At 48.0% G+C, this 27327-nt stretch overlaps 1 protein-coding gene across 3 annotated transcripts; it reads right to left on the bottom strand.

Moving 5' to 3' along the window:
• Nucleotides 1-583: 583 nt before the first annotated feature.
• Klhl36 (kelch like family member 36) lies at nt 584-27327 on the bottom strand. 3 transcript variants are annotated; one of them, XM_040735955.1, is made up of 5 exons: nt 27238-27327; nt 18781-18857; nt 16086-17156; nt 8253-8410; nt 584-6275 (listed from the first exon to the last, which is right to left on the bottom strand). In XM_040735955.1, the coding sequence occupies exons 2-5, from the start codon at nt 18838-18840 to the stop codon at nt 5723-5725; spliced, it is 1842 nt and encodes a 613-aa protein (XP_040591889.1). In that variant the 5' UTR covers nt 18841-18857; nt 27238-27327; the 3' UTR covers nt 584-5722. The 3 variants fall into 3 exon arrangements, with proteins under 3 accessions (XP_040591889.1, XP_005073149.1, XP_012971029.1); XM_005073092.4 differs by lacking the exon at nt 27238-27327 and adding an exon at nt 21543-21736; XM_013115575.3 differs by lacking the exon at nt 27238-27327 and adding an exon at nt 21400-21536.

Here is a 27327-nt window from a genome sequence, read left to right on the forward strand (position 1 = left end):
GTGAGCCACCATGTGGTTGCTGGGAACCGAACTCAGGACTTCTGGAAGAGCTGCGAGTGCTCTTAACCTCTGAGCCATCTCTCCAGATCCTCCTTTTTGATTCTTTGAGACAGAGTCTCACTCTGCAACCCAGGGTGGTCTGAAACTCGTGGCAATCCTCCGGCCTTCGGCTCCAGAGTGCTGTTTTTATATTTGTTTTGTAAAACATGTGATGGATGAAACCTAGAGTCCCTCTGAGCTCCACCCCCAGCCACAGTCCTTCTGATCAAGGGGACCCACTGCAGGCTCTAACCAGACTTCTCCATTTCCAGCTTTTTTTCTTTGTTAAACAAATTACCCCAATTGACACACATCTCAGGTTGCAGGAATTCAGTGTGGCAATCAGGATCTGAACAATACTCCTGGGTAAACACAGTCATTAGAGTCACAACTAAAGCAGCACTGAAATCCCCTAGTCTCTTACAATGTTCAAAGGAAGCCGGGTTCATTTCCAAATTATACGTCCTCCACATGCAGGGGCTCATCTTCACAGAGCAGAGGAGATAGAAACACAACCACATAATAAATAACACAAAGCACACCCTGGCAGGCAAGTTGTTTTAATGTGTTTCAGGAACTGAGAGCTCCGTATGGAAGTCAAAACAAATGCAACATGCAGAAAGTTAACTAAGGAGGCAAGACAGGAAGACTTTGAAGGGCATAAAATTACAGACATAAAAGCTGTGGGTTAAAAAGCAAATACAGTTACAGATCTGTGTGACATTAGGAGCCAGAAGGCACCAAATGTATCCATCATCATAAAACTTAACTGGGGCTATTTAATATCAAACCTAAAGACCTTTCTTCTTGGGTCAACACAGAGTCACATTATTATGTTCATCCAATGCTTTTATTTTTACTGTTAATTTATTATTATGTCACTACTTAATTTGAGACAGGGTCTCCTGTAGCCAGGACTGGCCTCAAACTTGCTGTGTATAGTCAAGGGTGACCATAAACTTCTGATCCTCCTGTGTCCACCTCCCAGGTGCTGAGATTACGGGCTTGGGCCACCATGCTCAGTTTACATGGTGCTCGGGATGGAGGCCATGGACTTCCTGCATGCTAGGCAAGCACTTTCCCAACTGAGCTGGAGTCCCAGCCTCATCCGTTCCATGCTGTTAACTGAGACACAGCTTGTTAAGGCACTCAGCTCTCCCTAGAAGCCACCAATTCTATTCACACCACATCACACCACGGGCACGCACACTTACACACACACACACACACACACACACACACACACACACACACACACACACACACACACACACCACACACCATCCACCTGAAAGTCAGGTTCAGAGAGCAAGAATGGCATGCTGTGTTAAGGCTGCAGAGGTTCAGTTAGGTGTTTTTTACTGATTGGGGTAGACAGGAAGAGACCAGGACATCAGCCGCCATACATGTGTTAGAGAAATGACCTGTCTGAAACACAGTACGTGTAGATCAGCTTCAGGTAACTCTTCTACTCTGCACTCCACTGAGCAGGAGCTCCAGGAAAAATACAGATTCTCTGAAGGGCATGATCTGCCTTCCTGTACATCAGTGCCCTCTGGTTCAATCAGGGACCTCTGATGGTCCTACCCATCTGGACTCACAAAACTCGAGTTGTGTTTGATTGGCTACGTAGAAGGGCAAGATGGAAGACAAAGCCACACAAAGCAAGGCACACAATGACAACAGGGTATCTAGACAAACCAAGGTGCTGGAGCTAAGGGAAGAGCTGGGAAACCCCAGCAGGCATTCTACAAAATGGTGATTAGCAAATTGTATGAAAAAGTATCAAAACGGTTTTGAAAATACTAAAAAGTCAGCTTGTCAGGGTCAAGTCAGGGTCTCCTATGAAGCTGCCCTGAATTCTGCAGGTTTATCCTGGGGGGGGGTGTCAGGTACCACTATAGAGGGCAGCAACAGCTGTCCCTGCAGGATGGACACCCCAGGCTAAAGGTACAGCCCAACACTACACCATGGGGCCAGGGTAAGGAAGGACAATTGGTGACTCTCTAAGAGGGTGCAAGGGGTGACAGGCACCTTTTACTTTCAGCACTAGAAGGTTTCTCTGGGCTTACATAGAACTTACATACTGACATAGGTCAGTACATCCAAACTTGCGCACAGGACATTGTTGTTGGAGTAGAGATTCTTGTTCAGCTGGAGGACTAAAACGCCACCTGTGTTAACTGCTTGGGTCTCATTTAAGGCTGTTCAGGTCACCTTACAATTAGGGACAGGAAGGAAATTCACACAGCCCAGAACAGGGGTCTATTGTATATAAAATAGAATAAACTGTGCCAGACAGTCATGTATATTTGGGGATGGGGGCAACATAGGGTCTCACTGTGTTGCCCAAGCTGGCCTGGGTCTCCCTGACTTAGGAGTTCCTCTGATCTCAGCCTCTCCAGTGTCTGGGTGGCAGGCATGTGCCTCAGTATCTGGCTGCTCTATACAGATGCCAAACACCAAGAGGACCAGCAAACAAAGGCCCCTGAGCTTCCTGCTCACCCCATCTCTTATTGCATTTCTGCCTTATTCAAACAGGGCTCCAAAAAAAAAAAAAAAAACCCTACAACAAATACAAGGTAAAACTATAAAGGAAAAGATGTAAAGTCTGATTCAAAGCCTGCCACGATTATTCCAACAGACACCTGCTCAGGGTTAGCTGGAAGCTGTCTGTCCTAGTGGGAACCTGTTTCCTTTTATTCTTTTTTTTTTTTTTTTTTTTTTTGGTTTTTACGAGACAGGGTTTCTCTGTATTGTTTTGGAGGCTGTCGGTCCAGCCCGGCCTCGAACTCACAGAGATCCGCCTGCCTCTGCCTCCGAGTGCTGGGATTAAAGGCGTGCGCCACCACCGCCCGGCTCCTTTTATTCTTGCATAAAATTTTCAATTAAAGCCCCAGGTAACAAAAACCTGACCCAGGTATTGCTGCTGGGCTCCGGGCCTTTCCACTGATCCCACCAAGCAGAAGGCAATGAGAAAGTATGAGAAAAAGCAGTCCACAGTGAAACTTACAGTCCAGCCATCCTTTTAAGGGAAGGCTCTCGGTGGCTGCAGTGGCAGATTCCTAACCTAAGTGACTAGCCACACTGACTATGCTGGAGGAACATTGTGGCTAACCCACAAGGCACCAAGCAGAATGGAGGCCATGTCCTGTCTTATCTGGGGCAAACACCAGCAGTGAGCAATGGCAGAGCTGCCTTAGGCTCGGATCCATGGCTTTCCTCTTCCCAGGGTCAAAGCTGTCCTGCTCTGCAAACCATTCATGGAGCCTTACTGGGTGCTTTCCCGAGGCTGCCCAGTTCCAGCTGCACCCCCTCCTGTGTGTTCATGATCTGTGAGAAGAGGTCACACTTCTACTGTGCTTTCTGAAGGGTTTTTAAGACATAAAGTTTTTCTTGGAATGGGGATGGCTACACTGTCCTGGAGTTCAGTATTGGAGAGGGGGAGAAGAGGTAGAGTTTCAAAGTCCAAGTTTGGAAATGGAGGAACAATGGAAGTGAACAGTTAGTGCAAGACTCCTCAGGGCCTTTAACACACAGAAGGGCAAAAACTCCCTGGTTGTTTGTTTACATGCCTTGCAGAAACTTTCAACCGTCTGAGTCCTTAGGGACTTCCGCGCACAGTAACTGACTAGATATGCAGACTGACAGCAGACTCTGAAGCCTTCAGTCCTCAGGCCAGTCTCCCCTCTTCCAGAGTCATGCAGAAGCAGACTGACCAGAACCACAGTGAACCCAGGTTTGGAGGGAAGGAAGTGCAGAAGAGAAAAAGTGAACTGATCATTTGGGCATGGTAGCTTTCTTAGTTAGGGTTAATAGAAACCATGGCAACTCTTAGAAAGGAAAACATTTCATTGAGTTGGTGGCTTACAGTGCAGAGGTTCTGTCCATTATCATCACCGTGGGACACGGTAGCATGCAGGAAGACATGGTGCTGGAGAGGTAGCTGAGAGTTCTACATCTTACACAGGCATCAGGAAGTGATCTGAGACACTGGGCCGTATCTTGAGTATATACGAACCTTCAAAGCCCACCTCCACAATGACACACTTCCTCCAACAAGAACACATCTCCAACACAGCCACATCTCCTAATAATGCCTCTTTCTTTGGGGGCCAATTTATTTCTAACCACCACAGTAGCAAATCCTTAAGACCCCCAGCACTTGGGACGTAGAGGCAGGAGGATCAAGCATTTAAGGCCAGTCTGGGCTACAAGAAATCCTGTCTCAAAAACAAACAAACAAACAAGAACAACAACAACAACAACAAAACGAATGAGCTCAGGTTTTGCTTCTGACACAGTGTTAATGACAGTGTCTTGAGCTGTCTAACCAGAGGTATAGATCACTAACATCTGCCTGGGCTTGAGAGTGTGCCACCGAGACCAAGAGAAGGAACCATCTCCTGTGGGGCTGGAGAGGCGTTCCCGATGCTGTCCAGTAAGACATGAGGTATGACAGATGAAAGCACCAAAGAATCTAACTGGGTATGGTGGCTGTGCCTGTGTTCCCAGCATTCAGGAGGCTGAGACAGGAGGATCATCATGAGTTTGATGATAGCTTGGGCTACAGTGCATGACCCTGTTTCAAAGAAAGAAGGAAAGAAATTGAGAAAGAGAATCTTCCCAGCATGGTAAGACCACTTGGCAGCAGCCAGTGGGGCCAGGACAGTTGCTAGAGCTAGGAGGAACTCGGCCACCTTCTTGGGGACCAGCGCATTCATTTGTACAGTGCTCCCAATGGCTGCACCAGCCCGGAGAGATGACTGAAAACACTACAGAACTGCATTTTCATCTCTGAGAAAACAGATGGTAGATTTGGGGAGCTCACTACAGCAGTGACAAGAGGCGGGCAGCTCACACTACAGAACACTGTACAGAAACATGTTCGCACCACTCTCTCCGCCCTTTTTTCTTAATGACGTGTACAGAACTCCCAAAGGTTACCAGCCAGGGGAGATGACACTATTCAGGGAAAGGATCGGCTGCTACGGAACCTTCAGCAAGAAAATCAAGAGTCCCTGGGGCTCGCCTGCCTGTCAGGGAGCTGGGGGTCCCCATGTCTTTTATTTTTTCTTTTTCTTTTTTTTTCGAGGCAGGGTTTCTCTGCAGCTTTGGAGGCTGTCCTACAACTAGCTCTTGTAGACCAGGCTGGCCTCGAACTCACAGAGATCCGCCTGCCTCTGCCTCCTGAGTGCTGGGATTAAAGGCGTGCACCACCAAAGCCCGGCTCTCCCCATGTCTTAAATGCAGAGCAGACATGCGTGTTCTTGCCTGAGACAACCGAATGCAGAATGCAGCTGACACTCAGAACTCAAGCCTCTGGACAGGCCTCCTCCAGCCTTTCAGCACAGCTTGAGTGTCTGTGCAAAAGCTTCAGCTAGATTTGGGGAGGCCCAAACCTTAGAGAATCTAACATCACTACAAAATTTTCCATAGAACCTGTGAGCCAGCTATTGTTGGTGACAACAGTCACAGACCTTCAGGGATGTGTAGCTCGGGAAGTAGGCCTGTGCAGATATGAGGGCCCAAGTGTAAGTATTCAAACAAGATAATGTGTAAAGTTGTGAAGGATATTTAATTATCAACTGTGATAGTATAGAAATACCAGGAATCAAAAAAGTACAAAAGGCTGCTAGGGAGTAGCTACTGTGGATGTGGCCGCCCTGCCAGAGCCTTGGTGTCACTGACCTCGGTCCTGGCGCTTGTCCTTGCTTCTCTTCTTCTTTTCTTCCAGCCTTGGGTTGAGGGCACACACACAGGCCGACACGCCTGCGATGGCGTTGGGGAGGTCCGGACCCCTGCTCCATCTGTCGGCTGCATGGTCATACACCTGCACGGCCCTGGAGAAGGCCGTGCTCTCCCAGCTGTAGCCACCCAGGATGTAGATGCGGCCCTGCCAGACAGCCACGCCCGACTCACTGTTGGCTTGCAGCAGTGGTGCCACACGGGTCCACTGGTTGCACTGTGGGCTGTAGGCCTCCACGCCCAGCACATCAAAGCGCTCCATGGACTCCATGTGGTCATCACTGCCCCCAATGGAATAGATGCTGTCACCCAGGCTGCACATGCTGTGCCAGCCTCGTGCTGTTGTCATGGGCCGCCTCTCCTCCCACACATCCGTCCGGTGGTCGTAGCACAGCAGGTTCTTGCGGTACGGGCCGATCTGGTAGTCATGGCCACCTGAGATGTACACGAAGTCTTTATAGATGGTGCCTGCATGGCCATAGGTGAACCTGTAGAGAGGCCGGAAGACAGAAGGGCTCAGAGCAGAGTCCGGCCTTATCTTTGTGAGTAGGGGGCTTGGGCTTTCTGTCAATGGGGTACAACCTGCTTCTCAGGGGGTCGTGAGGGTTGGAGGAGAAAACAGAGCAGGTAAACCACAGACACCTTACAGATCTGGGCTGTCAATGGACAAGGGCACAGAATGCAGGTGGCCTCTGCCGCAGGGAGGATGCATGGGAACACTCCACTTTCTGTGCAGTGTTCTGTAAGCCTGACTCCTCTAAATGGTATCAAAGTGGAAAAAAGGGACAAAAAGGCTGTTTAACTGGTCCTGTGATGCACACCTTTAATCTTAGCGCTTAGCTGGGAGATCTCTGTGAGTTCTAGGCCAGCTAAGGCTACAAAGTGAGATCTATAAATACGGGTCTCAAACAATGTCAGAGAGGGTTGGGGAGAAGGCTCAGTGGGTAAAGGTGCTTGCTGCCAAGCCTGATGACCTGAGTTTGATCCCTAGAGCCTACATGGTGGAAGAAGAGGTCAACTCCTGCAAGTTGTCTTCTGTCTACCCTGTGTCTGCTGTGGGACCTGCATGTGTACAATCACACACACACACACACACACACACACACACACACACACACACACACACACACACACTGAATGTAAAAAACAAAAACCCCACAAAACCCAAAAATAAAGTTCAGGAGACATGAAAGCTTGTGTCATGCGGTTAGATGGCGATCAGGCCTGGAGAGGCTGGCGGCTGGAGTTCACAGGAAGAGCCCAGGGCAGGCGGGAGGGATGGGTCAGGCCTAGCTCCTGGCTCAGGTGGGGTTTGTGCAGGCCTGCTATGCCAACGAGGCGATGACTGAGGAAGGCTGGTTAGGAAACTCATACATGTGGGTTGTATACACACTGCCGATGACGACGTCATGGACTTCACCAACTGAGAGCACAGGAGCTCTCCTTAGAAATAATCCCACTCCCACACCATTGTCCCAAGACAGTGGTGGTGGCCCCTGCTCTTAGCATGACTACCAGCTTCATATTGTCTGATAAATGGCGATACGGTGCTCTCTCAGGGAGCCTATCAACAGGCAATCCCTTACAGCACTGGCCACCTGCTCACTGTCTCTCTGGCTACCTCTCCACACACCAGGTTGGTACGGATGCCCAGGACCTAGTCATAGTGATACAGAGTGTCACCTGCTCACCAACAGTGTCCAGGAAGCCCCTGGTTTCTGGAATCCATATTTATTCACTTGAGACAAAGTCTCATTATGTAGTCTATCATGGACTCAAATTCAATCCCCTGCCTCAACTTCCTGGGTACTGGGATTATAGGTAATAAGCCCCTCTGCCAGACTCAATTATGACTTTAAAACACAGATTCACTCTAAGCCCACATACCTACATACCTTGCTAACTCTGGGGGACCACATCCCCAAGATACCCTCCCACAGCCAGGATGGTTCAGAGTCTGGGTTTAGGTGTAGCATAGGTGTGGTAGACAGAAGTGTGCAGGTTTGGCAGAACCACAACACAGCCCACACTCAGTGACCCCATACCTAGCTGCAGGTCTGGTGAGGGCGGAGTACACCACTATCTCTGGAGCACTCCCTGCCTGCTGGAGGCCACATGAGAATGTCACAGAGATGTCTAACTTTCCCCAGGCTGTGCTGCAGTACCAATTCTGCAGGTGTGTAACTAAAACACAGGTGGGGTGAGGCCAGTGCCCTTCTGACCTCCTGCCTACACCCAGTCGGGCCTTCTAGTAAGGGACTTACCATCCCTACTTAACACTCACTCTCTGAAGTCCAGGGCCCCGGCCAACTTGGAAACTGGAGGATGATTGTCTTGAGCTGCAACCACCCTCAGCTCCTCATAGCCTACCCCATTACGGAAAAACCAAGACATTATGAAAACAAGACTAAACTTTATCCTGCGACAATATCACCTTCCAGCAGTTGGCCTCAAGCCCTCATCACCTTGGCAAGCCAGCCACATAAGTCCAGGAGTTGGTCTTGGGGCTGTAGGTCTCTACAGAAGACAGGGCTCCATTCTCGTTCCGGCCGCCAACAGCCACCAGCATGTCTTCAATGGAGGCCAGGTAGAAATCCACACGGCGCTGGTTCATTGATGCCACCTGTGAGGGTGAGACACTTGAAGCTTCCCTTCCCAAGCCCTCGCACCATGTTCCTTAACTGTGTCCACAGAGTCAATGGCCCAGTAGGGCCAGACAGTGGCCAGATGAGCTGGGGAGAGGGGCCTGAACTTAAGAAAAATGGGTGGCTACCGGTGGGAATTCTGAGAACCCTGATGCTTCCATCAGACACTCAAATCCTCAAGAGGTGATGGGCACATCTCCTGAAACTGGTTTGACCACGCAGCCAATCTTATGGCCTGACATTATACAAGAAATTAACGACTTCTAAAAAAAAATCAATCTCTGTGCTCTTCTGACCTCCTCAGACACCAGGCATGCATATGGTGTTCACACGTACATGCAAGAATAACATAACACTCATACACATAATGTCAAATAAAAAAATCCATATAAAATTTGAAATTTTAAACAAAACCAGTTTTCCCTTCTTCCCCACCTGGGATTCCAGCATGCTGAGCAATGCCCTACCATGGAAGCATAATCTGGCTGAATTTTTAAAAAAATTTATGCTGATCCACTGGTCACCATCCATGTTAACAGAGCAGAAAGTGACAGTGGTGCTTTGAAAGAAAATGACCCCCAAAGCGAGTGGCACCACTGGGAGGTGTGGCTTTGTTATGGCCTAGCTGGAGGAAGTGGTCTCTGTAGCGGAGGGCTTTGAAGTTTTTTGTTTAAACTTTGCTCAGTGTTGCTGGGCATTGGTGGAGCACACCTTTAATCCCAGCACTCGGGAGGCAGAGGCAGGTGGATCTCTGTGAGTTTGAGGGCCAGCCTGGTCTACAAAGTGAGTTCTAGGACAGCCTCCAAAGCTACAGAGAAACCCTGTCTGGAAAAACCAAAACCAAACCAAGTCAAACCAAACCATTTCAGTCAGTGTCATGACCTCTTTCCTGAAAGATGCAGGACTCTTGGCTACTACTCCAGCACCATGTCTGCCGGCATGCTGCCATGTCCTGTCATGATGATAATGGACTGAACCTCTGAGCTGTAAGCCAGCCCAATTAAATCTTTTCTTTATAAGTTGCCTTGTAGCTGGGTATTGGTGGCGCACGTCTTTAATCCCAGCACTCTGAGAGGCAGAGGCAGGTGGATCTCTGTGAGTTCAAGACCAGCCTGGTTTACAAGAGCTAGTTCCAGGACAGCCTCCAAAGCCACAGAGAAACCCTGTCTTGAACCCCCCCCCCAAAAAAAAAAAAAAAAAAAAAAAAAGGAAGAAGAGTTGCCGTGGTCATGGTGTCTCTTCACAGAAACACAAAATCTAACTAAGAAGCTGATACCAGGGACTGGGGTGTTTCTGTGATAGGCCTAACTGATGGGAGATGTCATTCTGTAAATCTGTCTCTTATTGGTTGTTGAATAAAGCAATGTCGGCCAATAGGGAAGCAAGATAGGTGGGACTAGGATTCAAGGAGGATTCTGGGAAAGAGACAGGGAGACACAATGTAGCCCACCAGAGGAGTAAGAGGTCTGGACCCCTTTCTCAGGTAAGAGAAATATTTAGATTAACAATTATGGGTTAAATACTTAAATCAGAGCTAGCCAGTAAAAAAACAAGCAAACGGCCAACAGCTTCATAATTAATATAGTATCTTGTGCATTATTTGGGGACTGCAACTGTGGCAGGGCCCAAGCGGATGGCGGAGAAGACTATACTCTACACCTAACTATGTTTTTGTTTGGAGTAATGTGAACTTTGCGACTGGGGATTAGAAAAGCACACTTCAACTGCTGCTTAATGGGCCATATTAGCAGGAGGGTGGGAGACAGTGGTGCTGAGTGTGATTTGATGAACTGTTGGGAACTCCTTCAAGAGGTTTCAGAGGAGAAGAATTTTAGTATGTTGCCTAGATACTGGGTTTTTGGTTTTGGTTTTTTGTTTTTGTTTTTCGAGGCAGGGATTCTCTGTGGCTTTGGAGGCTGTCCTGGAACTAGCTCTTGTAGACCAGGCTGGTCTCAAACTCACAGAGATCTGCCTGCCTCTGCCTCCTGAGTGCTGGGATTAAAGGCATGTGCCACCACCGCTGGCTAGATATTGTTCTTATGATATTCTGGTGAAGAAAGTGGCTGCTTTTTGTCCTTGTCTGACAAGTCTGCCTGAGGCTAAAGTAAGGGTTTTGGATTAATTCAGTTGGCGGAGGAAATCTTAAAATAGCCTAGTATAGACTCTGTTGTGTGGTTATTAGTGGTAACTCCAATGAAGATTTATTATGAAAATGAGCAAGCTGAGCAGAATAAATTACAAAATGTAAATTTTGAGGAGAAAAAAAAGAGCACCAGAAAGTGGAATGGAGCTAAATCCTGTGTTCAAGGAGATAAAAAAGTTTGAGGCCTGCCTGGACTACAGAAAAAGTTTCAGGACAGCCAAGTTTAGGCAATGAAGAACAGAAAGCTGGTGAAGATGTAACTGAACAAGGTGGGCATGTTCCAGCCCCAGCAAGCAGTTGGCAGCTTCAGTTACACGGTTCTGACTTTAGAGTTAAGGATCCAAGAAAGAGGTTATGAAACAAAGCTGCTGAGGCCAGGCGCGTGTCAGGCGTGTCCCTGAATGAAGGCCTAGGGAGGCCATTGTGGGAAGCTGTAAGTTGAAGCCTGGGTTGCCTTAGACGTGTTGGAGATGCTAGAGCCACGGGAAACCTGCTGAGGAGAGCTGCTAACAGGGAGAGGAACCAGCCCAAGAGAGAGAAGGGTATTGCAGTCAACGAAGCTGAATGGAGTTAGAGATCTGAAGAGCGCTTTGACATCAGACATAGAAATGAAGATTTTGGAGTTTGCCCAGCTGGTTTTCGGTCTTGCTCTGGTTTAGTATTTCTTCACTATGCTCTCTTCCCCACATTTTGGAATGGCAATGTATATCCTGTGCCATTATATGTTGGAAGTATGTGTTCTGGTTTTTTATTTTAATGTTACAGGGAATTACAGTTAAGAGAGTGCCATGAGACTCAGAAGAGACTTTGGACTTTGAAACAAGTTTGGGATTGTTAGAGACTATGGGGACTTTTGAAGTTGGACTGAATGCATTTTTGCATTATGGTATGGCTACAAGTCTTTGGGGGCCAGGGAGTGGAATGCTGTGGTTTAAAGGAAAATGACCCCCAAAGAGAATGGCATTATTAGGAGGTGTGGCTTATTGGAGTGGGTGTGATCTTGTTGGAGGAAGTGTGTCACTGTGGAGGCAGGCTTTGAGGTCTCACATATGCTCAAGATACTGCCCTGCTGCCTGCAAGACTCAGTTACTATTCCAGCACCACTTCTGTCTGCATCCTGCCACGCTCCCCATCATGATAATGGACTGAACCTCTGAACTGTACGCCACCTCAATTAAATTTCTCCTGTATAAGAGTTTCCGTGGGCATGGTGTCTCTTCACAGCAATAGAAACCCTAACTAAGACAGTAACACCCCACAGGCAGTTGGGAAGTAGAAGCTCTAGCCTTTATAACCAGGAGACCACAAGCCCAGCCTCTGTCATCAGCTTTTCAACTCCAACGTTGGGCTTCCCAGAGGCCTCACTTAGCTTTTAGGTTTGAAGGGCTTTTTTGTTTTTGCTTTTGTTTTTGAAAGGGGATTTCTGTGTAGCCTTGACTATCCTGAAACTTGCTCTGTAGACCAGGCTGGCCTCCAACTCAGAGATCTACCTGCCTTTGCCTCCTGAGTGTTGGGATTAATGATGTGTGCTGCCCTCTCCCATTAGATTTTTGAATAAAGAACATAGTAAAAATGGCAATCTTTCCAAAAGCAATCCACAGATTCAATGCAATCCCCATCAAAATTCCAGGACAATTCTTCACAGACCATGAAAGAACAATACTCAACTTCATATGGAAAAACAAAAAACCCAGGATAGCCAAGGCAATCCTGCACAGTAAAGGATCAATCATCTGGGAGCATCACCATCCCTGACTTCAACTTCTACTATAGAGCTACAGTAATGAAAACTGCTTGGTATTGGCATAAAAACAGACAGGTGGACCAATGGAATCAAATTGAAGACCCTGATATCAACCCACACACCATAAACACCTAATTTTTGACCAAGAAGCTGAAAATGGAAAATGGAAAAAAGAAAGCATATTCAACAAATGGTGCTGATATAACTATGGACATGTAGAAGAATGCAAATAGGTCCATATGTATCGCCATGCACAAAACTCAAGTCCAAATGGATCAAAGACCTCAATATAAATCCATCCACACTGAACCACATAGAAGAGAAAATGGGAAATACACTTGAGTGCAGAGGCACAGGAGACCACTTTCTAAATAGAACACCAGTAGCACAGACACTGAGAGCAACAATTAGTAACTGGGACCTCCTGAAACTGAGAAGCTTCTGTAAAGCCAAGAACATGGTCAACAAGACAAAAATGGCTCTCTACAGAATGGGAAAAGATCTTCACCAACCCCATATTTGACAGAGGGCTGATCTCCAAAATATAAAGAACGCAAGAAACTAGACATCAAACTACCAAATAACCCAATTAAAAACCCGGGTTACAGATCTAAACAGAAAATTCTCAACAGAACAATCTCAAACAGTGGAAAGACACTTAAGGAAATGCTCAACATCCTTAATTATCAGGGAAATGCAAACCAAAATCACTCTGAGATTCCATCTTATATTGATCCGAATAGCTAAGATCAAAAACACCAATGACAGCTTACACTGGAGAGGATGTGGAGAAAGGGGAACATTCCTCCATTGCTGGTGGAAGTGCAAACTTGTACAGCCACTGTGGAAATCAGTGTAGGTATTTCTCAGAAAATTAGGGATCAACCTACCTCAAGACCCTGCAATACTACTGGTAGGCATACACCCAAAGAAGGCACATTCACAGGACAAGGACATTTGCTCAACTATGTTCATAGCAGTATTATTCATAATAGCCAGAGCTTGGAAACAACCTAGATGCCCCTCACCTGAAGAATGGATAAAGAAAATGTAGTATATTTACACAATGGGGTACTACTCAGTGGTGAGAAACAATGACATCCTAAAATTTGCAAGCAAATGGGTAGAACTAGGAAAAAAACATCCTAAGTGAGGTAACCCAGAACCAGAAAGACAAATATAGTATGTATTTACTCATAAGTGGATACCAGAATATAAAGCAAAAGATACCCAGCCTACAATCCACAACCCCGGAGAAACGAGAACCCTCTTCTAGAAACAGATGGAAGCAGATGCAGAAATCCATAACTAACCATTGGGCTAAGCTCATAGAATACAACAGAAGCAAGGGAGGAGCGATAATATGAACCAAGGAGTCAAGACCATGATGGGGAAACCCACAGAATCAGCTGACCTGAGCTAGTGAGAGATCACTGACTCAGGTCTGACAAATGTGGAACCTGCATAAGACCAAACTAGACTCCCTTAATATAGGTGACAATGGTGTGACTGGGACAATATATGGAGGCCACTGACAATGGGTCTAAGATCTAACTCTAATGCACAAGCTGAGTTAGTGGAGCCCATTCTATATGGAGAGATACCTTGTCCAGCCTAGACACAAGGGTATGGGGGGGTGGAGAGGTGCCTTGGCCTGCCTTAACAAGATGATGGGACAGACTTGATAGACTACCTAGGAGAGGCCTAACCCTCTCTAAGGAGCAGATAGAAGGTGGGGGGGGTAGTGAGAGGAGAGGAGGGAGGGGGAATTGGGATTGGTATGTAAAAAGTAAATTAATTTAAAAAATTTAAAAGGTGTTATTATTGTGTATATGTGCATGGGGGGGCATGCATGCCATGACCTGTGGAGAGGTCAGAGGGCAACTCTGTGTAGTTGATTTTCTCCTTAGTCATCTTGCTGGCCCAGGTTAGAGGTTGTTTTTTTATTTTTTTGGTTTTTCGAGATAGGGTTTCTCTGTGGCTTTGGAGGCTGTCCTAGAAGTCGCTCTGTAGACCAGGCTGGCTTCAAACTCACAGAGATCCACCTGCCTCTGCCTCCCGAGTGCTGGGATTAAAGGCGTGTGCCACCAACACCTGGCTGGTTTTTTTTTATTTTATTTTATTTTGGTCTTTCAAGATAGAGTTGCTCCATGTAGACCTGGCTGGCCTCAAACTCACAGAGATCTGCCTGCCTCTGCCTCCCAAGTGTTGGGATTAAAGGCGTGTGCCACTACCACCTGATCAAGTTGGAGTTTTAACCATAGAATTGAAAGGCCACCCGGAATCCATTTTGGTTTTATTTTTGCAACAAGGTCTTAATCTATGCTTTCAGATTTGTGGCAATCCTCCTGTATCCTGGGAATACAGGTGTGAGCCGCCACGCCTGACAGGTGTTAAATTCAGCAAACGCTGAGGCAATTAGTCACACAGAGGTGTGAGCATAAAGATGGATTTCAGTGTGTGGCAGTCCAGAAAGGTGACTGGAGAGGGGACACGTCACTTCAGCCATACATATGCCAATTAACTCAGGCTACCTTCCTCTTAGGCCCACAAGGCCATAGGCATATCCAGAGTGGAATGGGAAGCTTGGAGAGGCCAAGGAGCCAGCGTGAAGCTCCTCGGCCTTCACTTGCTCAGTGTGGAGGGATGAATGACTGTGGCCCCCACAGGCTCACATACTTGCATGCCAAGTCCCAGCTGGTGAACTGTTTGGGAAAGATTAGGAGGTGTGGTCTTGTTGGAGGAGGTGTGTTGTGGGGCTTCAAAAGCTCATGCCAGGCCCAGTCTCTCTACCCGCTGCCTGTGGATGAAAATGTAAAGCTCTCAGCTACTGCTCTAGCACTATGCCTGTCTGCTCTTGGCCATGATAATGGACTAACCCTCTGAAGCTGTAAGCAAGCCCCCAGTCAAATGCGTTCTGTAAAACGTATTTATTTTATATCCTACATATGGGTGTTTTGCCTGCACATATGTATGTGTATGTCTTTTGCTCATGGAGGTCAGAAGACCTCAAATCCCCTGGAACTGGAGTCGTGGATGTTCATGAGCAACTTGTGGAGTGCTGGGAACTGAACTCTGGTCCTCTGCAAGAGCAACCAGTGCTCTTAACTCACCGAGTCCTTTCTCCAGGGCTAAATGCTTTCTTTTGTAAGAGTTGCCTTGGTCATGGTGTCTTTTCCTGGCCACAGGACGGTAACCAATACACTCCCCTAGGGTGCACAAACAGGGCTGATGTGCAGACTCCACACTGGCCCTAGGATGCATGGAGCTTCGTGGCTTCCTGAACATGATACTCCCCAAACCTCTCCACAAGAGAAGCCCAGCAGAGGCGCTAAGGCATGGGGGCTCTTGCTTGACTGAGCCCTGTCATGGAGCCTGGAGCGGCCATTGACACTTAATAGCTGTTAGTTGCCATTAGATAAGATTGAAAATGTGCACCGGCCACATTTCAAGCTCTCAGTGGCCACATAGGGCCAGTGGCCACTGTGTTGGACACAGGGCAGACCCAGAATTCCCACCCTCAGAAAGTTCCATCAAAGAATGCTGCTTTGGGCAACAGCCAGCCCTTCAGATAGTTGCTGGGCCTTCCCTGACCCCCTCCCCTGGTGGAGGCATAAGGAGGGCAGCAATGATACGGCCCATCACTTTATCATCACAACTCTCTCAGGAGCAGGGCAGTCGTCAAGGCCCCCGAACAGGAAGTGAGGTTAGGGCACTGCAAAGAGGGAGGCCTCAAGAGTAACAAATTAGTCTGCTTTAATCTCACCTTGATCCACTGTTTACGGCGGGGGTCATACCTATAAAGAAGGTTGGAGGCTGCACCCCCTCCGTTGTCTCTTGAGAAGCTGCCACCAGCAATGAAGATGAAGCCCCCTAGCACAGCAACGCAGTGGTGGCTCCGGCGGGCTGGCAGGGATGTCTCCTTCACCCACTGTCCGTTCTTGGTGTCCAGGTAGCAGGTGTCATCGCTCAGCTCCAGACACCGCTCGGAGACCTCACCTCCCACGAAGAGCAAGCACTCCTCAGAGCGTAGCACTGTTCGCTTCGTCTGCAGGACGGGCTGTGCCACCAGGCTGCTGTGGTAGTGCAAGGCCTCTTCCAAGAAGCCCTCGCAGTTGGCCTCACTGGGCAACAGCGAGCACATGGCCAGCTTCACTCGCTGGAGCAGGGCGTCCTCAGCGAAGAGGGGAAAGCGGATGTTTTCCAGCACGCGGCAGGTGTGCGCCTCGCGCTCCGGCTGTTGAGTGAGCCACTGCAGAGCGGCCTGCAGCAGGTCATACTCCCAGGCGTGCTGCACCTGGTCGCTGCTCAGGTAGTCGCACAGCTTCTGCACAGAGACGGTCTGCAGGAAGTCAGGCGTGAAGGCCAGTATGCTGAAGTGTTTCAGCACAAAGCTGTCAATGAAGGCATCCAGCCGCCTGAGGCTGTAGATGGAGGCCAGCTCCTGCAGGTAGAGGTAGTTGTCCTCACTCACCTCCTGCTCCAGGTACTCGCAGCAGAAGTCCACCACTGTCCAGACCTGCAGCAGGTGCGCCGTTTCCAGGATGTAGTCAATGTTGCTGCCGTCCAGCTCCAGCTCACCGCTGTAGAGGAAGTCCACCACAGCCTTGAGCCCCACGCAGGAGGTACCAACCAGCTCCACCTCCTTCTGGAAAGCCTCACGCATGCCCAGGGTGAACATGGAGTTGAAGTAGTCGCTACACACAGCCAGAAGGTTGCGGTGGGCAGGCACTTGCTGCTCTTCAACCACGAGGACCACGTCACAGAAGAGGCCATGCAGCCGCTGCTCATTCAGCCGCTGCAGCACTGAGGTGGAATGGTCAGCCCAGTGGTACACCTGCATGAGAAGACACATCAGGAGAGAAAGCACAGGCCTGCTGTCCACAGTCTTCAGGGACCACAATCAGCCCAGAGGTAACAGCAATTGTTGTAAGACGGCATAAGAGCCACTAAAGTAAACACCAGAACATCACGGGTGCTTCTGAGAGCATTCTCCTCTCTTCTTGCCCTCCCGCCTGAAATGTTTTAAAAATTTGGCTGGGTGTGGTGGCACATGTCTAAAACTTAGCACTCAGCGGCAGAGGCAGGAGGGCCTCTGTGAGGTCAAGGCCAGTACTGTTCGACCTAGAAAGTTCCAGGCCAGCCAGGACTCCATAGAGACATTGTCTCAAATAAAATAAAACAGAGTAAAATATTTATTAGCACATGTACATGCACACACCACAGTGTGAATTTGGGGGGGAGAGGACAGCTTTTCTTCCATCTCGAACGTTCTAGGCATGGAGCGCAGGTTGTCTGTGGGACATGAGCAGCAAGTGACTTTGTATGTTGAGTCACCTAGCCAGTCCCACTATATGTAATTCCTAGAAATTGTCTGCTTGGCAGATCTCTGTAAGCTTGAGGCCAGCCTGCTTTACAGAGTGAGTTCAGGACAGTCAGTGCTACATAGAAAAACCCTGTCTTGAAAAAGCAGAAACAAAGACAACAAAAGAAACTGTGCTTTCTCTGTCTTCCTCCTTTATAGCCAGGAGTCTAAGAACTTACTTTCTTCTGTCTTCCCTTCTTTCTCTCCTTTCTTCCTTCTTCTAGGTCATGATAGATATTTTGTAAATGTTTTCCCATCAGAAAAGTGGTGCTGTCCCCCACCACTTAAAATCAGATGGACCAAAGTTAGAACTCCAGCTCTGCATCCTGCTGGGTGTGTGGTCTCAGGTGGGCCATGGACCCACTTCCTGTCTGACAAAATGAGCATGTTTATCATTTAGATGTAGGGAATCAATGAGACAGCCCAGCAGGCACTTGGGAAACGTTGGTTACTGTACTTGAGGCTCCGAGGGGAACTAAACCCTCCCTACCCCATGTTCTCTGCTCTCAGGAGCCCACAGCCGTCACCATTTATCTGATGCATGTTTTCACTCTCAGATTCTAGGCTGAGAACCCAGGGACACAACTGTAGGAATGCAGTCCTTCTCATGCCAGCCATTCTTGTTGGTGTGCCTTGAATGGACCAGTATTTGTTTTTAGTCTGTTTTCCTTGTGTTTTCTTCTTGTCCTTCCCCTCCTCTCTCTTCTTCCTCTTCTCTTCCTGTCTTGTGGACAGCCACCACGCCCAGCCCTTCCCTCCTCTTGTTATGTAGCTGAGGGTAATCTTTAATTTCTGATCCTTCTGCCTCTACTTCTTGAGTGCTAGGATTATAAGTGTATTCCACTACACCTTGTATACCTTGGGTCTCAATATCCGGAAAGTAAGTCCAACTTTAGGGTCAGAGGCTGGGCTCTCCATGAGACTCATATTGGAGTTGATAAGCCAATGAAGGGAGAAGTCCCATGGTAACAGTAGCGAGAGCTATATGCTGGAGCTCCTCTACAAACCCACACGTGGACACAGTTAAGGAGACACCAGCCAGAAGTCAGTGGCTGTCAGAATTGATACCATGGGTGGGGAGGGATTGCTCACGTACCTTTGAAGATTCACTGATTTTGTATGGCCGAGACACTCGCATCTGCTTGCCTGCTTCCATTGTGGGTAATTTCAGACCTACAATGAGAATAGCATTCCTGAGCATGCAGCATTAACTCCAGGTTGGTTATTAATTAGCTGCAGGCCCTGCTGGCAGACACCACTGTCAGCAAATGAAGAAACCATCCCATGAAGGAGCGTAAGACAGAACAAGATACTGTGTGGAAAGTCAGTCTGCCGTAACTGCTTAGTTTAAGAACCAAGTTTGCAGACGAAATTGAAGAAATGGAAACAGAGAGCCCTCAACAAGAGCAGACTATATTAATCTGAAGTGTGTCTCTCTGGTGCACAGGACGGCACACCGTGCAAAGTCTAGGTGTATGTGGGGAAGGGGGGCGAGTTGTTTTTTTAAAAAAAATAAGCTGTTTTATTTGGGAACTGTGGAGCAGGAGATAGGCTAGTTGGTTTTTTTCAGGTCCTTGGGTATCTGTATGGGTATCATAGTTCCTCAAACTCTGAGCCCATTTTATGGTTTTTGGTTGGGAGCAAGGGGGCAACTTCCTTTATTTACATTTAAGTCCCGTCCCTTTAGCATCTAAAGTCTGGTACCTCACAGCATTTAGTCTGTGTCCCATGCTCATGTTTTCCCCCCTTAACTTTTACTTATTTATTTTGTGAAAGCCTGGGAGAGTTAAATTCTTTTTTTCCATCCTAGGGGAACCAGGGATTGAACTCAGGTTGTCAGGCTTGGTGGCAGACACCTTTATCCACTGGGCCATCTCAATGGCTCAACCCCCATCTTTTGATGTTTAATCCAAACTCTGCCTTTTGGCTATGGTAGAATTTTCATGTTTCATGACAGTCATTGCTTTAGAGTCTGGATATATCCTGGATCCAAGCTAAGGGACTTCCACTTGCTACCTCATTTAACTCCTGCCATACATCAGCCCAGCTAATGTCCCATTTTACAGATGAGAACTTTTAAAACTGTCATAATGCCAGTTAATGTATGACCACCAAATCTGGGCCCTCTATCTTAGTATAGGAGACAAGGTTCAGACTTGACCAGGGTGAAGGGTGAGAGGCAGTTGTGACTAATAGGCACAAACTCTGCTTTGGGAGCCATCCTCGGGATTTCTTTGAGTCTTCATTTACCTTCTTCCGTATAGCCCCATGAGATCATCCCTACACTGTCCTTGATTTAAAAAAGAGGTAACCATAGAGGTAAGAAATAAACCATAGGGGCTGGAGAGATGGCTCAGGGGTTAAGAGCACTGGTTGTGCTTCCAGAGGTCCTGAGTTCAATTCCCAGTTCCCACATGGTGGCTCACAACCATCTACATGCCAGAATACTGTATACATAATAAATAAACTTAAAAAAACTTAAAAAAATAAAAGAAATAAACCACACACCATCCTACAGCTAGGAGGATGTGGCAGGGCTGGCATGAAGAAAGAGACCTCTCTGTTGCTTGCTCTGTACTCTAAAGCTGTACTGTACAAGAGCAGTCCTGCTGGGCTGACCTTTCTGATCAAATCTACAGATGTGACACATGATGTTTCTACCTGCATTAAAATGCCACACAACTTGTGAACACCTGGGCACCAGGCTTTGGGGGACTTGGAAGACTAGGAGGGCATTGGCAGGGGGCACATAGGAAGAAATAAACCTGTTAGGTTAAACTTAATTTGACTCAGAAATTCGGCTCAGCTTGCTTCCCCAACTGTGGTCAGGAACATTCTGCATGCTTGAAGTTTACTGCAATTCCCCACCCCTATATGTTGGGGGCAGGGGATAATGAGGGAGAGGCAGGGGGACATACTGACAAGGGGACAACTGAAAACAGCCCAAAGTCAACACTTGCAACTTCCCTAAAATAAGCTAGGCCCAAAGGCGCCCACAGAGAACCCAGCCTCCATCCATGCTTTGGGAAGGTTGGAAAGGTGCAGCCGGTCGCTGTCTAATCAACAGCCTGTAAAGATGAGTCTGCCTTTGCCAGTCTTAACTACTCTACCCTTATTTTCCTTACAAAACCAACTCAGGCATAACACATATACTGGGGTTGGGGCTCCAAGAAGAACTTTTCCCCAGTTCTGCTGAGTCCACAAGAATCATTTTCTTACCTACTGAACAAAGAGTCTTTGCTAAAACAGAACAATGTGATAAGAAGTCAGCACGGTTATGAGATAAGTGGGGAGAGGGGGCTCCAGTGTTCCCATGAAGGAAGAAAGAATTCTGCTCCACTCTTCCTGGGAAAGAAGAAACAAGTGGATCTTTTGGAGAAAACTAGTAACTTTGTGATTAAGCTGTAACCATACAGGAACTCTCTGACTGTCCCCGGGTTGCTGGAGGCCCAGAGAGAAAGGAAGCAGTTCAGCCACAAACGGCATCTAAACTGCATACCCCTGACTCCCTCGGTTCACCTTGGCCGGCTGAGACTGGGCACCATTTGTGCCCACACCGTGGTTGGGCAGGAGGTTGAGGGGCCCACCCAAGGTCACAGAGAGGAAAACATAGATACCCTCTCTGCCCATGTACTTAGGGTGGCCAGCCAGATCTCTGGTTCCTCACAGTCTGAGAGCATTCTTTTCTAGGCCAAGGGATCCAGAGAAAGCGTACCAGTGCCGGGCTCGCCTTAGTCTCTGGTTCCGTATCTGTGGCCGCCAGATGCATCCTGGGCTACGTGCAAGCAGGTGAGGTGAAGGTGCACAGCCCCCGCCCGGGGTCCCTGGGATCCAGCACGCAGCACAGGCTGCACTCACCGTCCCGGGTCCCGCCCAGCAGGCGCTGAGGCGCTGAGGGAGGCGTGGGCCGCACCGGTGCAGCCGCGGGCCCGAATCGCGCCCGCTTGCAAGCCGCTGTCAGAGCAGCGTGAGCTGCGGGGCTACTGGGCTCGCCCGAAGCACAGCCATCCCTCTGCAAGGAAGTGCGAGCCCGCACAGTCAATGGCGGCTGAGGGGCGGGGCAGGAAGGCGGGACGAGAGGCGGGGTCGGACGGGAGGAGGGCGGAGCGACGTCTGAGGGGCGGGTCTGTTGGAGGCTAACAGGCGGGAGGGCGCACAGTAGTTTGGGGGCGGGGCGCAGTTTTAGGGGCGGGGTCTGTGGGCGGAAAGGAGCTGAACCAGCAAGGTTCTGGTAGAGGCACCCAGGGTTTTTAACTATTCATCTCGCTCAGCCGGACCTCAGCTGTCTCCTAGGCTGGCCAGGCATGCTCCACAGAACACGTCTCGGGAGCCGGGACACTAGGTGGCTCTGTGGGACAGACCTCAGGGCGGGTCAGGGAGCTCCGGGATAGCTGTCTGTACCCTGCCCACTCTGAAAAGAGGCCTTTGTTGACCTCTCTGCTAATAGCTACACTCCCTGCAAGCTGTGTTCTGCCTTTTGCTTCTCCGTACTGTTTATTTATCCTAATCGATTACTATTACCTTTTCCTTGTTCTTTTCTTTCTTTTACTATTTTCTCTCCCTTTCCTTCTTTCTTTCTTCCTTCCTTCCTTTCTTTCTTTCTGCCCAGGGCTTCAACCACATGGCCCTCAACCTTGCCCTAGTTGATACATAATACTTTACGTAATTCTTTCCTTCCTTTTCTTCCCTCCCTTCCTCCTTTTCTTTCTGTTTTTTTTCCCTTGAAGCCCTCCAGCAAATGTTATAATCCTTTGCCATGGCAGGTACATGGCCTCTCAGTAAATATTTGTTGAGCTGAGATCATCATTAATTCATTTATCAATTATCAAACTTCACTCAAGTTATAGTCTGGAAGAATCTTGAAGAGGTTTCAATATGGGAAAGAAGCTAGACACAAAAGGACACTCCCGCTGCATTTGGTGGCACACAGCTGTCATTCTCAGAGGCTAAAGCAGGAAGATGAGGAGTTCAAGGACTACATAGTGAGGGTTTGTCTCAAAAAAGCAAACCACTTGAAAACAAAAGACATAAGTAAAATGTTCAAACAGGAAAAGGTGAAAGCCAGGAAATACAGTAGAGGATGCCAAGGGTGGGGTAGTTGGGACAACTAACAAAGGAAGATTGGGGGCTTTTGGGGGTGGTGATAAAAACGTTTTCACATGAGAGTATTGTTAGTTGCATATCTATGTGAGTATAAATTCAAGACCACCTATTATCTATCAAGATTCAGCTAGATGGGGAGGAGAGGAGAGGATGGAGGGGGAACTGGGATTGGAATGTAAAAAATAAATTAAAAAAAGATTTAGCTAGAGATTGTCTTTTTTTTAAAGATTTATTTATTTATTATGAATATAACATTCTGCCTCCATTTATGTCTGCATGCCAGAAGAGGGCGCCAGATCTCATTATGGATGGTTGTGAGCTACCATGTGGTTGCTGGGAATGTCAGGACCTCTAGAAGAGCAGTCCGTGCTCTTAACCTCTGAACCATCTCTCCAGCCCTAGAGATTTTCTTAAAGGTAGATCAAGCTGACTTTGAACTCCGTTCTACTGCCTCTTTAGCTTGTTGCCATAGACAACCTAAGATATTTTATTTATTTATTTATTGTTTTTTCGAAACAGGGTTTCTCTGTATTGTTTTGGAGGCTGTCCTGGAACTCGCCCTGTAGACCAGGCTGGCCTCGAACTCACAAAGATCTGCCTGCCTCTGCCTCACGAGTGCTGGGATTAAAGGCGTGCGCCACCAATGCCAGGTTTGTTTTCTGCCTTTTAAAAAACATTCTGCCTCAATTACAAAAACAGTGAATGCCAGCCGACAGTGGTGGACCACACTTGTAATCGTAGCACTCAGGAAGAAGAAGCAGGAGGATCATCATACACTTGAGGTAGGGCTTTGTTATGTGGCCAGGGTTGGCTAGAACTCTCGGTCCTTCTGCCTCAGCCTAAGTGCCGAGATTACATGATTTCTAAACAACAATAATTATGCCAGCCAGCACCTGCAGTTTACTATGCCCTAGACACTGCTCTAAACTCTGCATGTACAGGAAATCATTTGGTCTCCTTGACCCTGGGAGGAAGGCATCCTTCCCTTCCTGTTTACAGGAAGGTGAGGCCTGGAGAAGGAAAACCCCTTACCTGAGGTCACCCATCTTTCAGAAGCAGAGCTCTGATGCCTGGCAGTCAGCCTCCAGAGCTGGCATCCTAGCCTGACCCCTGCTAGCACAGTGCCTCATAGTGATACATCCTCCCCACAGAGACTCAGGAAACAGAAGAACGAGAAAGGAGAAAACATCAGCCACCGAAAGGAGCAGCTGTAGGCATTTAAGGACGCATGGCCCACCAGGAGGTGCCCACCTTTTAATCCTAGCACTTTGGGAGGGAGTGGCAGGGTCATTGCTATGAGTTCTAGGACAGCCAGGGTATATAGAGATCTTGTCTAAAAAATCAAAAAACAAAATAAATACTTCCCAAAGTCTTTCCCATTGTGAAGTCCCTGTGCATCTATGCAAACGAGATCACGTGGCTTGAACTCTTTGGTGACTTTTTCTTTCTTTTGCCAACATGAGTTCTTCTCATGTCAATAGAGTCTCTCCTGTAGCCTGGTCCTAATGGAAGTGTCTGGTCCTCCCCTATTGGTGGATGTGCAGCTAACATCCCTGTTACAAATGACATGGAGGTGAATACTGCTTGCCCTTTCTTGCACACCTCCCCAAAACTATTGCCTGCTGTACCATCCCAACCTGCTTTGTATACAGAACAAATGCAAGGTCAAGTGACTCAAAAGTCCAAGACAACAATCTAAACCTCAGCTTTGGGTCTTTCTGAATGCAGGGACTGTGTATCCCCAGAAGCAACAGACCCATACAGCTGGCCATAGAAAACAGTTTGGATTGCCATCAAAGAGGCCCACTCTAATGAGGTCTGTGCTATTTCTGTGCTTAACCTCTGTGTTCAGAAGTAGAGTTAGGACTGGGGATGTGCCTCAGGGGCAGAATGCTTGTGTAGCATGTATGAAGGCCTGGGTTCTGTCTCCAGGACAGCATAAAAACATAAAAAAAGAAAGAAAAAGAGAAGAGAGAGAGAGAGAATGTCACAGAAGAGAATGCAGAGCGCTGAGGTCAACTGGGCTCCTGGAGGAGAAGGCTGGGTCCAGAAGGTGGGGCCAGCTCTCTAAATGCTCTGCTTGCCAAAGGTTTGTTTGTCCCTGGCCTGGCCTTCCTCCCCAGGGCTGAATAATCTAGATAGCTGCCGCTCTGCACAGAAGAGCAGGCTTGCTGGCCAGCCCCAGTCATGTCTTTGCTGGGAATCGTTGGCCCCCACGATCTGTAAGTTTGTATCTGCTGTGGGCCTAGGAAGCCCAGGATGCCTTTAGAGGATGAAGCTAGTGCGTGGAGAAGGTCACAGTGGGAACACAGGCCAGTTCTGGGTGGCGCTGCCTCATCTCTGAGTAGAGAGAAAAGACCTCCCTTCTGGGTTGTTTATCATCCCTTCCTCCTCCTCCTCAACATATTTCCCCCAGTCCGGCCTGGAATGAGTCCTGGCATGGCTGCACCCTTGATGTGTGAATGGTTCCAGCTACTTTACTTTGTTGTGCCTTAGTTTTCCCATCTCTAATCTGCTCCTTCCTTCTGGTGGTGTCATCAAAGTCCAATGAATCAACCCATGGTTTCTTCAAACTGTCTGTGACATAGCTGTTACCTTAGCTGATGATACAAGACTCCCAACCAACCATACGGTGCTCTTCTATTTAAACTCTGATTCATGATAAAATTGATGAAGTCTGGAGTAGACGCTCAGGCCATCATCTGCTTTAGGCACCTCTCAGCATCACCCTTTGATGCGAAGGGAAGGGAGCCACCAGCCAGCCTGGACAGAGACCTGGAGGAGGAGTGAGCTACCATCTGGAAGCCACTATGTGCATAATGAGTCACACCCCAGCTCTAGTGTGTTACCACCGAGGTCCCTCACCACTGGTAGTGTCCACAGCCTGATTCACCCATGGGGGCATGGCACCTTTCTTACTCTTCTGTTAAGCAATAAAAGGACAAGGCGTGGGGATTCGAGACTTCAAGGTTGCAGGCCTTGAACTCTGCCCCGGCTCATCTGGTTGTCCTCAGTTGTCCAGATCCCCTCTGGAATCTTTACACCATCCACAACCCAGGTGAAAGCCCACCCAGGCTGTTGTGGCTGAAGGAGAGCAAAAACATGTGCTGGGACCTCCACTCACGGCCACCCTCCCCTCCCCTCCCTTCTTCTCCCCTGTGGAACCTAAAGCCAGTCTATTTCTATAGTGCCACAGGGAAACTTGACCTTGTGTGCACTTTACATCCTAGAATCTGGCATTAGTCTCTGGTGATCAACTCCGTAAGCTCCAAGCTGTGCTACTCAGAGAAGTTGCCATCAGCCACGTGCTACTATTTCTAGTGCCATCTTTAATTAGTCAAGATTTATATAAAAGTATAAATTCAGATTTCCACTCACTAGCCACATTTTAAGTCCTCAGTAGCCACATGTGGTTAGTGGCTATCATACGGAACAGATTACACAATGTGTTCATCCTTTTAGAAAGTCCTGTAGTGTATGATGCCCAAAAGTAGCACTTAGCAGCTGCCTACCCAGAGCAAGCTTCTTACTGCTCGGGCCCTCGGTTTCCTAGTCTGCAAAATGGAAATTCACCTGTTCTTCAACAAACATGTAACTGAGTGCTTGCATGGCCAGCAAGTATTTAAGGAGCCCAGGGTACATCATCAAATGATACAAATATAAAAAAGTCCCATGGGGCAGGCCTTTTAGAGAAAGGACATTGATATCCATCTCTGTGGGTTAATTTGAGGACAGAAATGGAAGGAATGAACATGCCAGCACAGTTGACGTGCTTAATAAATGTTACCTGCTATTATTATTTTGAGATAGTCTCACTGGAGGCCAAAGCCAGCCTGGAACTCAGTCCCTCTGCCTCAGCCTCTCAAATGCTGAGGTTAGAACATTTGCTACTCTGCTTAGCTGAGCTGCTATTATTGCTAGTAACTTCCCACAGTTCTGCCACTCAGGACAGTAAACATGTAACACACAGGTCTCCACTTTCTATTCTGACTCCATGGCAGACATTGCTAATTGATTTCCTCACACTTTCTCCCTGCTCTGAGGTAGCAATGGGATTCTTGGAACTGACCATCAGGCTGCACTGCTACATATCACCAGGACTCTTTTTTTCTTTTTTCTTTCTTTCTTTTTTTTTTTTTTTTTTTGGTTTTTTGAGACAGGGTTTCTCTGTGGCTTTGGAGGCTGTCCTGGAATTAGCTTCTGTAAACCAGGCTGGTCTCGAACTCACAGAGATCCACCTGTCTCTGCCTCCCGAGTGCTAGGATTAAACGTGTGCGCCACCAATGCCCAGCTTCACCAGGACTCTTAATTGTTACTGTGTTTTTCATCTCTGCGCCCCCATCCCCAAACTTCCTGACCTGCAGGATGCTGAGATCCCTTAGGTCCTAACTGCAGAGTTGAGGCTTTGTCTTTTGTCCCTCTTTAGAAGAAGCAAGCATGTGGTCAGTACCTTGTCAGCTGAGTGGTTGCTCCTCTGCCGGGGGTCAGTCACTGGTTCCTTGCTTGCCTGTTGGGTGTAGACTCTGGCTGGTCTGACACT

The sequence above is a fragment of the Mesocricetus auratus genome, unplaced genomic scaffold (genome assembly GCF_017639785.1).
Source record: "Mesocricetus auratus isolate SY011 unplaced genomic scaffold, BCM_Maur_2.0 Super-Scaffold_6723, whole genome shotgun sequence".
NCBI classification, from domain to species: domain Eukaryota; kingdom Metazoa; phylum Chordata; class Mammalia; order Rodentia; family Cricetidae; genus Mesocricetus; species Mesocricetus auratus.

Excerpts from the sequence above, each read along its gene's own strand:
- Klhl36 (XM_040735955.1), bottom strand. The coding sequence starts at position 18,840 with ATGGAAGCAGGCAAGCAGATGCGAGTGTCTCGGCCATACAAAATCAGT. Across the intron at positions 8,411-16,085 it reads GCCGTAAACAGTGGATCAAG|GTGGCATCAATGAACCAGCG; the intron begins GTGAGATTAAAG and ends TCACCCTCACAG. Across the intron at positions 6,276-8,252 it reads TATGTGGCTGGCTTGCCAAG|GTTCACCTATGGCCATGCAG; the intron begins GTGATGAGGGCT and ends GCCTCTCTACAG.